Raw genomic sequence first — 13609 nt, forward strand, 5'->3', positions numbered from 1 at the left:
ACAGGTTAACAATAAATGCCTCGCGCTGACTCGGCCCTCTATCTTACTCCATACTGTATACTCCGTAGCTGGGGCGGACTCGGAGAAACTCTAGGGGACCCGCTGCTGCTCACTTTTTGACCTCCGCGGCTCGGGACACGAAACCGACCAGGCAGCTGGAACAATCGAATAACCACATTCCCAGGGTCTACCAACGAGTTTAATTACCTGTCCCCCTATCCAGTAGTGTATCAGACACTGCAGCGGCCCTTTGGCAGGCACATCTCCAGCCAATCCTGCCCCTTGCATTGCGTCCCTGTGCACATTCTCCGGATCTAATGGTATTGTTGATTTCCTTCCCTCTGCCTCTCCATCATGGATCGCTCGCTGACTCGCCCATTATGAAGCGCAAGCTGTCGAATTCCGGTCTGGAAAATGACCACCCCGAGGTCTCGACTCCCAAGAGACCACGCATCGCGCTATCGAAAACGAATGGCGCGTTGAACGGCCACGCGCCGTATCCCCTCCCACAAATGGCGATGCCACCTACGAGCTCCCCGAGGTACCACGAGGCCAATCGACACCAAAGAAAGCCAATGGAGTTGCGGCGACACCGCTGAAGGAATCTGGGTTGAAGACACCGACTCACAAGTCCAAGGCACGATCGCTGTTTGCGACGCCTACAAAGCCCAAGTCTGCAACTGCTGCGACACCATCTCGAATTAAGAATGCAGATCGATCGGCGAAGAAAAAGAGTGTTCGGGTTCTTTTCGAGCAGGATGAGGATGCTGCTTGGGATGGCTCCGAGCAGCTTGCGGAAGAGATTCTCCAGGATGATGAGCCCGAGACAGACAAGGCTGTCGAGCCCGTGGTGGATAGCGTCGAGGGCGAAGATGCAGAGAAACCGAAAGACAAAGAGGCCAAGGCTCCCAAGCGACGGGCAGGTCGACCTAAGGGTGCGAGGAACAAGCGATCACCAACCCCCGAAGGCGAATTGCCAGCACATGAACGCTACTTCTTCCAGAATCGCGCTGGTACTGCGAAGACGTCCAACGCTACTTTGAATAAAGTTTCGCTCCTGACACACGAGGAGTACTTCGAGAAGCTTGGCCAATACGTGGATCCGTGCAAGGATGAGAAAGAGTACCTACTTTCCTTGCACCATCGATCATTCCCACAATGGGATTTCGAGTTTGAAGAAGGGTTCAATATCTGCTTATTTGGGTACGGCTCCAAACGCAGGCTCGTGCAGCAGTTTGCAGATTGGCTCTATCACAAGCGCTCTGTATCTGGAAGCGCTCCATCTATCGTTATTGTCAACGGTTATACTCCGGGTATCTCGATCCGTTCGATCTTTGCCATGATCGCGACAGCCATCTTGGGCGAGGACCTGCCTTCCAAACTGGGTGCACAACCAACCGAGGTGCTCGAGCTGCTCCAATCAGCACTCAAGTCTCGACCTGCCACGGAAGAGCCCATCACGGTTCTAATCAACTCGGTTGATGCGCCGCCCCTTCGTCGTGCAGCCAACCAAGCTCTCCTCGCCCGTCTGGCCGCTACACCTCGAATTCGCCTTATGCTCACCGCAGACAGTCCCAATTTTGCAACGATGTGGGACATTAGTCTACGTGATCAATTCAACCTGGTCTTCCATGACAGCACGACCTTCACCCCCTTCGCCGTGGAAACTAATGTCGTGGAGGAAGTCCACACCCTGCTTGGCCGTAAAGGCCAGCGCGTTGGCGGAAAGGATGGTGTGGGCTTCGTGCTGAAGAGTTTGCCCGAGAACGCACGGAACCTATACCGCCTCTTGCTCACAGAAGTTATTACTGTGATGGACGACGGCCACATGTCTGACGAGGAAGGTGCTGGGGAGAGCGGAAGAGGTGCTGAGGAACATGGCATCGAGTTCCGCCTGCTCTACCAGAAGGCGACCGAAGAGTTCATCGCATCTTCAGAGATGATGTTCCGCACTCTGCTGAAGGAATTCCACGACCATCAAATGATCACCTCGCGCATGGACCCTAGCGGGATGGAGATTTTGGGCGTGCCATTGTCTCGGGACGAGATGGAAGGCGTGTTGGAAGATCTAGTGTTAGGATGAACGTCCACCTTGGTGTGTGCCATGTATGAGTAAGAGTGGAATAGCGATATCGCAGAACATGATACCCCTTTGTGAAACACAATATTCAATCAACGCGATCCTTTTGCCTTGGTAGTCGGTGTATGTATGCCACGCATACACTATGCTATGAGACATAGTCTAGATTTGTAACCCGATAGTCGTACACTCAGAGAGCACAGGGGAACTTTTTATGTACAAAATGCATTCCTCCGTCTATTCCTCTCAAGTGAACTCTGGGGATGGCTTCGCCTTTAAAACTGCGCAAAGGCAGCCATAGCCATCATCGCACCAAAACTAATCTTAAACGGCCGGTTCTCAGAAACCATCCGACGCAGATCAGCATTCTTGACATATTTTTGCAACCGATTCAGCGGAAGGATATTATAACCCTTGGACGCAGCCCACTGCATACAACATTAGCAATCACCCTCGCACAAGCCCAGAAACAGGATCATCTCTCACCTCAACAAGAACAACCCCCATCCCCAAAACAACAACCAAAACCTTCGAAAACGCCCTCAACCCCACACCAGCCACCAACCCCAACACACTCCCCAAACTAATCTGGCGCATATTCTCCGGCGTCAAAAAGGCATTCTTAGCCTGTTTCTGTAAACTGGGATCATTGGGGTTAACGGCCCAGCCGGTTTCTGCGCTGGCTTGGCCCCCTGTGCGAGAATAGGGCGCGCTGTATTCGCATCGCATTGGGGCGGCGCGGAAGGGGGAGAGTGGGTGGAGGGTTGCGGCGGAGAGACCGATGCCAAGGCCCAGGCCGAGGCGGAGGAGGGTTGATGGTGGGGAGAAGAGGTGGAAGGCCATTGTGGTGGGAGAGTAGTGGAGAGAGAAAAGAGGGTGAGGGAATTGGTGAGTAAGGTTTTGTAGGTAATTGGTGATTTCAGATGTTGGAGGTTAAGAGTTGGGAAGCATGAACAAGAAATGAAGCTCTCCCTTGGAGCTTGTGGATAAGATTGCCGCGTGATGTCATCGGCTAGTCACATCTCCACGCAGGTGCGCGTGGGACTACGTGGGACTGGCCCGTTGGGGGTCAATCGCTGTTTTGGACATGAAACTGTAAGTTGTAATTACCAACACTTCAGATTCCGAAACTAGAGTCTTGATCCCGAAGGATAGATTTGTCAAACCCCTCTACAATCGTCGAGAGCATCTTGGTTTCTACCGAGGTGGCAGCTCCGCATCTAGTCCTACCAGGTCTAACACACGAAAAATTCCCTACAACTATATCCTTTTGATCCGGTCTATGCACGAATCAGGGCCGCATTTCGAATTTCTAAGCTTTGTTCTTTGCATTGAGCAGCTTTTTGGCCGGTCAACCTCGGTCAGGCAAAATGCGTCCATTACTTGAAAAAGTTGTCAGTTTGACCTGCTAGTAGACCTCACTACGACTTGGACGTCAAGTCTTCTGAGACTATGTGAATGTGAGTTGAAATGAAGGCGTTCTTCGTAACGTATTGAATCAACTTTTGAATCATAATGTAGAAACTAGTGGATTGCCTCTCCATAACCTCAACACAATCGAGATATGAAATATGAACATAATGGCGGGTTGTCTGGTCAACCCAAAGGATCGGTATATATTTCAATAAAGGCCTTTTCCACAAAATTCTGCCACCCAGGATAAAGCGCTCTCGGAATGATCGAAATCCGATCCCCAGCCTGAAGGCTTCGCATCCAGGGCAGATCATCATCTGCGCGATACACCTTTTGATGATTCTGTGTCACTCTGCTTGCATGCATATTGGTGGCCAAGCGAATGTTGAAGTCTTCCGAGACACCTTCTGTGCCAGGAGCTCTTATAATCCCCATCTCGAACCATGTCCAGGAATTTCGGTATGTGCCATGGTCTTCAGTATAACTGCTCCACCCTTGGTCATGGCTCCAAATGTCGATTCGAATTTCTCGAACAGGTGATCGTCCGCCTTGAATGGGATCTGAGACCAGGTAAGGTGCCCTGTCGCGGCAATCGTGCTCTTGGTAACTAATTGCTCGCTCCATGGACACCTGAGAAAGGACCCAGTACTGGGCACAGTCTAGGATCTGGAGGGCGAGTTCAGCCGGTAGCTTCTTTTGGAGGATTCTGAGGGCCTCAAATCCATCCTCCGAGTCCCTTGGGTAGTGAATGCTTGATGTCGAGATCCCCATTTGCACGATGTTATAGGCTTAATGTCTTTGTCAGTCTCTGGGCAAGACAGGCCGACTGAAAAGTCCACCGGCTCCGTAGTGAGCAATGATGAAGTGAATAAGATCAAATTTTGGTAAATTCGTCGCTTGCTGGGACGATATTGTAGATATGCCGAAGGACTCCCTGTGTTGGGCCTCTAATGGGATCTCTCCGATGTTGCGCCAGACTGTTCGCTTGCTTGAATTTCTCGGGTTTGGATTGTCGACTTGTAAATTGACAGGCTCCTTAGGAGTCGTCCACTTCCACAGGCCGGCCGAAGTAGACGGTAGCCGAATTTCAGGCCGTCAACTTGTTATTAGGGAGGTGGTAAATGAGTGACGAATCATGTGGCACGTTGTGACGTGTTAGGTAGGTGTGGGGGCGTACAGTGGGGCTCCACATACATAAGCTTGATACCCTGACCGAACTTCCAGATCATCTATCTCATCGTTAATGTTTTGAGAGTTCAATTGAAAGAAATTATTTAGGAAGTTTTTGCAGAAGTAGATTTTAAGCACTCCAGCCTTCCACAACATGCTGCATGCCAAGCGCATGAAAGGCAACATGCTGCCACTGCAAGACTACAATTGTTTTGTCGGTGAAGGAGTTGACGCGCGCAGACCCAAGACCGGCTGATCGGAATTGAGGTAGTCCTTGATCCCACCTAGTTTGTATCCGGACTCCCATGCTAGTCCCTCGAGGTCGTCCGGATCGCCGACGATGGCGGGCTGACTTTCTGGAGGCTGCTGGGTGTGAACAGCAGCATACCATGGTCGACGTGCACGAAGGTTATGGGTTTGTCGACCGTAAATTCGGCGGGAATATGCCATTCAATATTGCCCTGGTCGAAAAGGTCGAACGTCGGCTGTTAGTAATAGAATTAGTCCAATCCGATCTGGGGCCGCCGCAAAAACGGGCAATTTACTCAGCACAGAACCGGAACAGTAGTTAGGTATTCGTGAAATATATATAGCTAATTAAGTTAAATGTTCCATGGATGAAGCCTACCAAGTTGTCTTAATTCATACTAGTTCGAAGTCCCGTATAGTCAGCGTTCTATTCTTCTCCTTCCTCCCCTCACTCCATTAACTTCACGATCTACTGAACTATCACGATGAAACATTCAAGCACTCGTCTTAAATGCTACCTCAAACGCCCGTGCAAGGCGAACAAGGATATTAACTCCCCTTGTTCTGAGGTTCTCCCTATGCATACGCTCGCTGGACTTCCCCCAGAGCTATTCTTGTTAATATCTGATTTTCTTTCGGTTGTTGACATTACTTGCCTATCCCTTTGCAATCGTCGATTTCGGGAGCTCTCTTTGCGCCAGAGGCAGTCTCCTCTCATGGAAGACAAGAAGCTCTCGGTTTTGAATAGATTGGAACGAGACTCTCCCGAATACTTCGCTTGCAATATATGCCACGTTCTCCATCGGTATGATGGATCTGAAAGTTTCGGACTCAGTGGATTGCACCAAGACGGAACATGTCGACTACCGTGTGTGGATGAGTGGTTTTCGTACTTATTCACCCTGGATACTCGTTACAACAGGAGTTATCGACTTTCTTTCCTTCAGCTTAAACTCGCTATGAGGCGGTTTTACTACGGTCCAAGGGCAGGGATTAGCACAGATTCCCTGTCGTATACACAAGTCAGGCAATTTCCCTCGGATATTATCTCGCTTTTCTCCCAGGAAGCAGAAATATACCCGAGGCTTCCTGGGCTTCATCTCAGGATTCAGGATATATTACTAGTTAAGACGCGGGATACGTTGGTTCATGCTCTACACAATATATCTAGGCCGAATCCTGTGCGTCTCTGTATACACTACGGCCCTGAGACTGTTATTGGGTTTGTGAAGTCTTTATTGAGAAGACGAGTGGACTCCTTGACCCATAATTGTGGGTCTTGCAACACGGATTCCGAGGTCGAAATCGTTGAATTCGATTCGCAAATAGCGCTCATTGTGACTAGGTGGACTAATCTAGGCCCTGGCATTACTCGAGACGACCCATTATGGAAGACTCATGCCTATTGGCCCTTTGGTCCCCGTGGACGACTCGATCATCCCCCTCACCCAACTTCGTTTTGCAGTCCCCGTTTATGTTTTGAGAAGACGACATCTTGCTCATACGAAGAGTTACAATGCCGCAACCTCGGTTATCTGAAAGACCAGCAATATAAAAATGGCAGAACCTTCATCCAAAGAGGATCGAATCTATGGTACATCTCATACAAAGAGCCTATGAAGGGAAAGGGAATCAAATTCATATGGTCACATATCAAAGGCCGTTGGCCCATATCCATTTTCGAAGGAAAAAAGGCCGATGTAACGAGAAAAGCACGAAAGTTGCCAGTTTACATGTCGTCTTCAACAGAAAGTCGCGGGAGTGACTCTTCATTTGATGTTTCTACGAGCTTGCAACAGTCGTGGTTATTCATGTATCTATGTGACCTTTAGTTGCTGATACCTAAATTGAGTTGGCTTTTGATTCGAGTCGGATTCAGCGCCGGAAGTCCTTCCATGGTTCGGCTAGGGGAGTGAAGGATCACCACCTTTAGGAGAGTCCTTTTGTGATGGGGTGATCGAAAAATTAGTATAGTTACATAGTATTTTTTATGGGTGGACGGGATCGGCTGTGTGGGCCGTCAGCCTCTTGTCATGTATCTTAGCTAGCCTCGGGTTTCTTTCCTCTTAGCATCTATACCCGAGTTTCACCCGATTGAGAATTGAAGTTTTCGTCCCAATACCATCTAATGGTTTCTTCGTTACGAAGGTTGGAAACAACGAGGGTATAAAGATGCTCCTCGGGGATGGGTAAGCCAATGACCTGAGTAGCGGTAGGACTTCGTTTGCTTAAGTAGCAATTATTACTCCTATCGACGGAGTAAAAGCAGAAAATCAATTAAACACATCACCACTATCTATGGCATTCTGTCCACAGTAGCCCGACCATTCCTGGGCACCTCAAGCGCAAAGTACTGCGTCAAACGCCCATCCTGCCCCGAAGCACGTCGTTCTGGCGGAGTACTACGCCAGAAAGGCTATTGCGCCTCCCAAAGAAGACGATAATCACTCGTTGACAACGGATAGAAAGTAATATCCCTACACAGCGGTCCAAACTTCGCTGCGAGATCCAACACACCTCGCGCAGCAGGCTCTCGACATCCCGCCGCAGCAGCAGGATAATAAAACCGCGGATCAAGATAGAACAGAACATTATTCCACTCAGGTAACTTCACAGAAAGTAATCTCGCCGCACGCTCATACTGCTTAAGCGTCCGTTTTGGCACACCCATCTGCGTATGCACAAATAAATAAACCTCGAATCCCACACTACGAATACATCCCCGCGCCGTGGGACTAAGTGTATCCAGAAAATCCCCTAGCCGAACTAGATCGAACGAATTTCGGAAAAATAGCGTGTGATGTGAGTACAGATAGTTCTCAGCTTCGTCGTGGATCTGGTGGTATACTGCGAGGATATTGCGTGCGGTGCCGTCTTCGCCGACCCAGCTTGGACACATTGAGAGGGCTTTGTAGCGATTACGGACTGTGAAGACGTTGCCACGGTCGTTTATGACGATTAGGGGTTTGTCGATGTAGTCGTTTGGTACCGTGAGGGCGTATTCGTAGATTTTGAGGCGGAGTTCGGGTGGGAGGTTGAGGAAGGAAGTTGTATTGAGGTCATGATTGGAGTTATTTATCGGGCCCATAGTTCTGATTGAGGTTTAATTGAACTTGAACATAGTCTTCTATGCGTCTGGTTGGAGAAGCTCAATAGTCTTGTTGGCTCGGTTGATACCTCTCGTGAGGGGTGGCCTACTGGAAAATATAATCCTTTCTGGATCGTATTGATTGTGACAGAATCAAGGGGAAAAGAATGATAGCGATAGTCTGACAAGAAAATGATTCCCGCTAGATTGATTGTATTGATCGTGATACAATCAAGGGGGAAAGAATGATAGACATAGTCTGACAAGAAAATGAGTAGTCAGTTCAGAGAATTGATTTGTTTAACGTACTTGCCAAGGGCATGGTCATCTCTGTAGTCATGCCATGCTTGTTGCATCCCGTAACAAACCGTCCGATCAACCTCGTCACTCCACCCCGTGATGGGCATTAAGAAATCATGGTCCCTATCAGTTTCAAACGAGTGGCGAGAACAGATCAGGAAAGACAAAATCTAGTATGTCTTTAAACCCGGTAATTGGAAACTCCTTTAGCCAGCCTATGGATCCAGCACGATAGTCTCCACCTGACTGTCTGAGCAGAGCACTGAATACCACTTGGCAGACAGATAACATGTTATTCTTAGATATAGGATCAACTGAATTGTAGCCTGTTGGTTGATGACGCCAATGGCTTACGGCCTGATAAAATCCGTATGACCGGGTGGCTGATTGTAGCAGGCAGTGCTACCAATCCGAAGTATTTTCTCGGGATTCCTTCATTTTGCGTTTGTATATACACTAGCTTACCAGTCCCCGTGCACCAGCAAGTAGGTAGACACGAATATCTCAAGGGTATAGACTCACAAGCACGGGGTACTATCTCCTCATCTCTGCAAAAAAAACCCAGAACGCCCAAGAAAGGAAAAAAAAACCATTCAATGCAGAAGCCACGGTCTATAGATAAGGCGCCATCAATAGCGCAATATGGTTTGATGTCAGTTTTCACTTCTGCCGATAAATGCCAAGTGACCACGCTGCCCGTAGGACGGCCAGGCCCCAGGCCATGCCGATACTGTCCCGAATGACATTCAGCTTACTGCCTCCGACCTCGCGCCATCCAACGGGTACTTCTGCCACGGGGATGCGAGCGAACTCGGCTAGCATGAGCATCTCCACGTCGAAGATCCAGCCCTCGGAATGCATGTAGGGAACGATGAAGGGCAGCGAGTTGCGCGAGAAGAGCTTGAAGCCACACTGCGTGTCCTTGACGGTTGCAGTCTTGGGCGGTGTCATAAGCCACAGGATCATGTGGAAAGAGTGCATGAGGAAGTTACGCAATTTCGACCGCTGTTGGGATAACGTTAGCAATTTACTTAATCATAGATTGTCGCACATTGACGACTCTTTATGCATAGCTGAGTATTCACTAACCTTGACTACGGCCTCGCTGCCCACCATATGCGCGCGCGACCCAACAGCCACACCACGGCCACCGGCATCCTCAATGTCCTGACACGCTTTAACAAGCTTGCCAAGATCCTCAAACTTACTCGCTCCATCCGCATCGGCGAACACGACATATTGACCACGCGCGTGCCGCATACCATGCGTAACGGCGCCGCCCTTGCCGCGATTGTGAGTCAAACTAACCACGCGAATCGTCCCAGGCGGGATGTGCACGCCTTCCTGCGCCTTGGGCGTCCACGGTCCCGCGTAGCCCTTGGGGTGCATCGACAGCTGATGATCCCTCGCAAAGCTGAAGGCGACCTCCTCCGTGCGATCCGTCGATCCATCCGATACGATAAGGATTTCCCAACCTCGGTCCGATGCCGAGCCCGTGGCATGACCGTTGGTTGCCTGGCCATTTGTCGCCGTCTTGCGCTTGCGCGTGGATCGGGTTGAGACAGTACTGGCCTCTTTCTCCTCGTCACGGCCCGGAGTACCGTACATATGCTCCAGGTAGTTGACAGCTTCTTCCAGCATGCCCGCAAGCCGGTCTTCTTCGTTGTATGCGGGGACGACTACGGACATGAAGAGCTCCGCGGGTTCTATTTCGGGGTTCTTGGAGGCGCGTTTTTGGGCGTTGAGGTTATCGAGCCAACCGGGGAGTGACTCGGGGTTTGTGATAGCGCCATCTTTCGCGAGGGTCTTATACTTCTTTTCCTCCGGTAGGGGATCCCGCGGAGTCGGCGCGACGATGAATAAGAAGGTAACGAACTGCAGATATCGAAGAGAGGTCAGCAATTGGCAATTGGTAGTCTGGAAGTAGAGCTCAAGCAGTCTAGGGATGTCGCGCATCACCCAGGCGGAGGAGGCAGCGCAGCCAAACTCACCAGGACAAACAATCCCAGTCCCGTAGCTGTAGCGGCAGCTAATAGAATGGTAGGTGGGACATCGGAGACAGTGGCAATGCACTGCCGACAGACGTTGCTCCAAGCTTCCGCCATCGTGTGTTGGTGTGGCCGCTCAATTGTTTCAAACGGCGACGGGCGACGGGGAATAATGCGAGGGAGACTCGGGGAAAGCCCGGGAAGTAAAGAAGGCAATCACTCGGCCAGCCATACAAAAGGCAATTAAACCGAACACATGGAAACAATCATGCGAAGAAATTCTGGAGCCCCATCTAGCGAGGGGGAGAGAAAGGGAGAGGGGAAAGGAAAAAGAGTTGGGGGGAGATGAGGAGATGCGAAGTGGAGAGGTGCACGTTGATACTGGAATCTGTAATCGCCAGCTTGGCCTTTTAGTTATCGGCAACGCGCAAGCATCTTGGGCCCAAAATGAACTATAGTGGGGGGACAGTTGCGACCCGATTATTATTCGACAGGAACGCATGGCTTTTCTGGAATTTCTCTTTTGCTCGAATGGAATATTTATCCGATTTTTCTTGAACAAACAGTCAAAGCTCAGACTTTCTCATTTAATGAGGCTACGTTCTTTGTTTGTGGCGTTTAGTTTGCTGCGCGATCCTCATTACGCATATTGGCGGGTCCCCAAGTCGATCTTGACCAGCTTCTTCACTGATTAAAATACCCAGAAAATGACGTCTACTTAGTACAGTTTACTCGTCAAGTATTTTTAGTCAGGAAAAAATAAATTCATAGTCTCGGATTTGCGATTTGCTTATGGGCCTTTCGGGCATGCTTACAAACAAAAATAATACGCGCAGCAGGGCCTACCATAAGGAGCTCAAAATCGAAGTATTCAGGGCAGAATCGAAGACCTGCGAAGAGAAAAAGCACGCTGGCTTACCCAGTTTCTCATATATCATACAAAAATATCCTGATAAAGTAGGTTAGATGATAAGAGCAGCAATTCTTTCCAAGGAGAACCGGACATTCCATCCAAATGGAAACGACAAAGGAAATTCAAACAATCATCACAAGCGTTTATCTTCTCTCCATTGCCTCCATAGTGACCAGTAGCTATTTCTCTTAGTTTCCGAAAATTCTTAACAATGGACTTGTCCTCCCTTTATCCATTTCCTAAAACATCAGAGGAGTGGCTGCTCCGATCCGTCCAGTCCCAGGTTCGAATGGAATTCTCCGCAAAAAATCGCTGTCCAATCGTGGCAAGAATCCGGAGAAAATCCGAGAGCAACCATAGGCCAAAGTTCCTCCTGGGAGAGAGATAAGCAAGGCAGAAAGCGCATTTTTGAATACGGGGCCAGCTCCGGCATCCGGTCAGGGATAGGGTTCCAGGAACGAGAACTTCATACGGCATCCATTACATTCCATTCAACCTGGTTGATATCCACTTGGAGATAGATCCTGGCAGAAGATCCGGAGATGCGAAAGCAATGCAAATGATCATGTCCCGGTATGATCCGCAGGGTGATCCGGTGGAATCCCGTTCCAAACCTCGGAGGGAGGTCTTCCATGGGCCTGGCCTGTTTTGACACTGTTTGTCTGAACTGTCGTTGAGTCACGCCGGGCTCGAAATTTCAATTCCTGGGATTTGCTTCGTGTCTATAAGGAAAAGGTAAAGAGAAGAATCCTTTGCTCCGAAATTGTACTCGATTTGGCCAGATCCCGACTGATCCGATCCGCTCCACGGTCAAAGGTGAAGGAAGGTTGTGTCCTTCACCAGATAGATTGTTGCCCCACAGTAACTGTTGAAAATCACAGTGAGCCCACACAGCACATCTCGTGGTGTGTATGAAAAGGCCGAGTTGCTCTGCTGTTGAGCTCCGCAAGAATCTGCAATCGATGCATTTTCAAGCGCGCGCAGAGTAACGCCGACCCAGCGATTCTCGTATGTTATCCAACGGTGGTTTGAGAAGGTCTAGTTGCTCTGCTGGTGAGGCCTCCACAAGTTTCCGCAATGGGTGCATTCCCAAGCGCGCGTGGAGTAACGTCGAACCTGCGATTCTCGTATGTTATCCAACGACGGAACTGCATGTCAAATTGATCAGCCTTGTTTCTATCCATCTCCATCAAGAACACATTCAAGCGCTAGAACCAAAGAAAAATGCGACAAACCGTTGCTATTTGCACGCCTAGCCAGAGGCATCTATGCATGCGAGGAATGGGAGTGGTACTCGGTTCAATAACGGGCCTGTCGTCCTCCGAGGGGGCTCCTTGGAAAAATTTGTCGGGGTAGTATAGCTGGCTCCAGGATTGACCGCGGATGAGGAAATCCTCCGGTAGATGGCGAGTCGGCATATCCTCCAGTGGGAAGTTTCTGTCTTCGATTTCGTTGAACTTGCTGTCGGGGTCGATGTCGGACTCAATGAGGGCTTTGATGAAAGAGTCGATGAGAGTGTTGAGGAATCTCCCGATGCTGACCCACGGGATAAATGCGTCGACTGGTTGCATGGCGAGAGGGTGGAGAGCAAGGCTCCAGATGAATGATAATGAGATATGTACACTTGGGTATATACTAGGGTCACCTAGTTGATCGAGCAAGACAGAAAGTGTGTGAAAGGCAAGAGTACTGCCGTGAAAAGCCATTGGAGGGAGATGGGCGCTAGGATCTGTTGGCTGGCCCTTTTCTTTGATTTTGCCTTTTGAACCCAAGTCCAAACCTGACGTCCAGTTGAGCGCGAATTCAGAAGCACCTGCGGCTGATGCATCATTTTTATGAGCAAATTCCATCCCTATATCAGCATCGACTTCGTTATCGCCGTATTGAAGGATCGACGCGAAATTACACGACATAATGTAAACCCCTGTTTGACCCTGACGACCCAGGTGCCGGGATTCTTGCCGCAAGAGTATCAAGAAGTGATTTGCCAAGGCGACGAATTGATCAGCCGGCCATTGATTGAATAGGGCACTGTGAGTAGCTATAAAAGCAGTGACCATTGTGTGTTGATTCAAATTTTGATCTTGTCCATTATACGGACCGAAGAGAAGGACCACACTCTCTCGCGCATTAGGGAAAGGACGTACACTCACTAGCGCTTTGGTGTAGTGGAAAAGCTGCTGAAGCACGTCTGGACGAGCTAATACTGCAAGATGATGTTGAATACGACCCACTTCAGGGCTGCGATCAGCGTCTTGATTGTACCAGTATCGCGAGACTCCGGCCCAAACCTCCCGGTCTCTCATATCAGACTCTTCCACCGCCATACGATATCGTGCTAAATCACCTAGGCACTCGATCCAAGTCTCGCTAAATGCAACGACGCTTTCAAGTAAGAGTGTCATCAT

At 49.6% G+C, this 13609-nt stretch overlaps 7 protein-coding genes across 7 annotated transcripts; 1 reads left to right on the plus strand and 6 right to left on the minus strand.

Annotated features, from left to right (window-relative positions):
- Positions 1-380: 380 nt before the first annotated feature.
- On the plus strand, positions 381-2083 carry N7473_003726 (origin recognition complex subunit 2; the record flags this gene model as incomplete). The annotated part of the gene is made up of 2 exons (XM_057149666.1): positions 381-405; positions 429-2083. 2 exons carry the CDS (start codon positions 381-383, stop codon positions 2081-2083), a joined length of 1680 nt encoding a protein of 559 aa, XP_057013320.1.
- Positions 2084-2179: 96 nt separating this feature from the next.
- N7473_003727 (uncharacterized protein) lies at positions 2180-3020 on the minus strand. Its single transcript, XM_057149667.1, has 2 exons — positions 2567-3020; positions 2180-2508 (listed from the first exon to the last, which is right to left on the minus strand). The coding sequence occupies exons 1-2, from the start codon at positions 2921-2923 to the stop codon at positions 2356-2358; spliced, it is 510 nt and encodes a 169-aa protein (XP_057013321.1). The 5' UTR covers positions 2924-3020; the 3' UTR covers positions 2180-2355.
- Positions 3021-3676: 656 nt separating this feature from the next.
- Positions 3677-4264, minus strand: N7473_003728 (uncharacterized protein; the record flags this gene model as incomplete). The annotated part of the gene is made up of 1 exon (XM_057149668.1): positions 3677-4264. One exon carries the CDS (start codon positions 4262-4264, stop codon positions 3677-3679), a length of 588 nt encoding a protein of 195 aa, XP_057013322.1.
- Positions 4265-4864: 600 nt separating this feature from the next.
- N7473_003729 (uncharacterized protein) lies at positions 4865-5113 on the minus strand (the record flags this gene model as incomplete). The annotated part of the gene is made up of 1 exon (XM_057149669.1): positions 4865-5113. One exon carries the CDS (start codon positions 5111-5113, stop codon positions 4865-4867), a length of 249 nt encoding a protein of 82 aa, XP_057013323.1.
- Positions 5114-7328: 2215 nt separating this feature from the next.
- Positions 7329-8000, minus strand: N7473_003730 (uncharacterized protein; the record flags this gene model as incomplete). The annotated part of the gene is made up of 1 exon (XM_057149670.1): positions 7329-8000. One exon carries the CDS (start codon positions 7998-8000, stop codon positions 7329-7331), a length of 672 nt encoding a protein of 223 aa, XP_057013324.1.
- Positions 8001-8960: 960 nt separating this feature from the next.
- On the minus strand, positions 8961-10405 carry N7473_003731 (dolichyl-phosphate beta-glucosyltransferase; the record flags this gene model as incomplete). Its single annotated transcript, XM_057149671.1, has 3 exons — positions 8961-9305; positions 9390-10175; positions 10292-10405. The coding sequence occupies 3 exons, from the start codon at positions 10403-10405 to the stop codon at positions 8961-8963; spliced, it is 1245 nt and encodes a 414-aa protein (XP_057013325.1).
- A 2004-nt stretch (positions 10406-12409) lies between these two features.
- N7473_003732 (uncharacterized protein) lies at positions 12410-13609 on the minus strand (the record flags this gene model as incomplete). Its single annotated transcript, XM_057149672.1, has 1 exon — positions 12410-13609. The coding sequence occupies one exon, from the start codon at positions 13607-13609 to the stop codon at positions 12410-12412; it is 1200 nt and encodes a 399-aa protein (XP_057013326.1).

Source organism: Penicillium subrubescens (assembly GCF_028828155.1).
Source record: "Penicillium subrubescens strain IBT 31985 chromosome Unknown utg000002l_segment0_segment0, whole genome shotgun sequence".
In the NCBI taxonomy this organism is placed as follows: domain Eukaryota; kingdom Fungi; phylum Ascomycota; class Eurotiomycetes; order Eurotiales; family Aspergillaceae; genus Penicillium; species Penicillium subrubescens.

Coding starts and splice junctions, on each gene's coding strand:
- N7473_003727 (XM_057149667.1), bottom strand. CDS start 2,923: ATGGCCTTCCACCTCTTCTCCCCACCATCAACCCTCCTCCGCCTCGGC. Junction 2,509..2,566: donor TGGGGGTTGTTCTTGTTGAG/GTGAGAGATGAT, acceptor TGTTGTATGCAG/TGGGCTGCGTCCAAGGGTTA.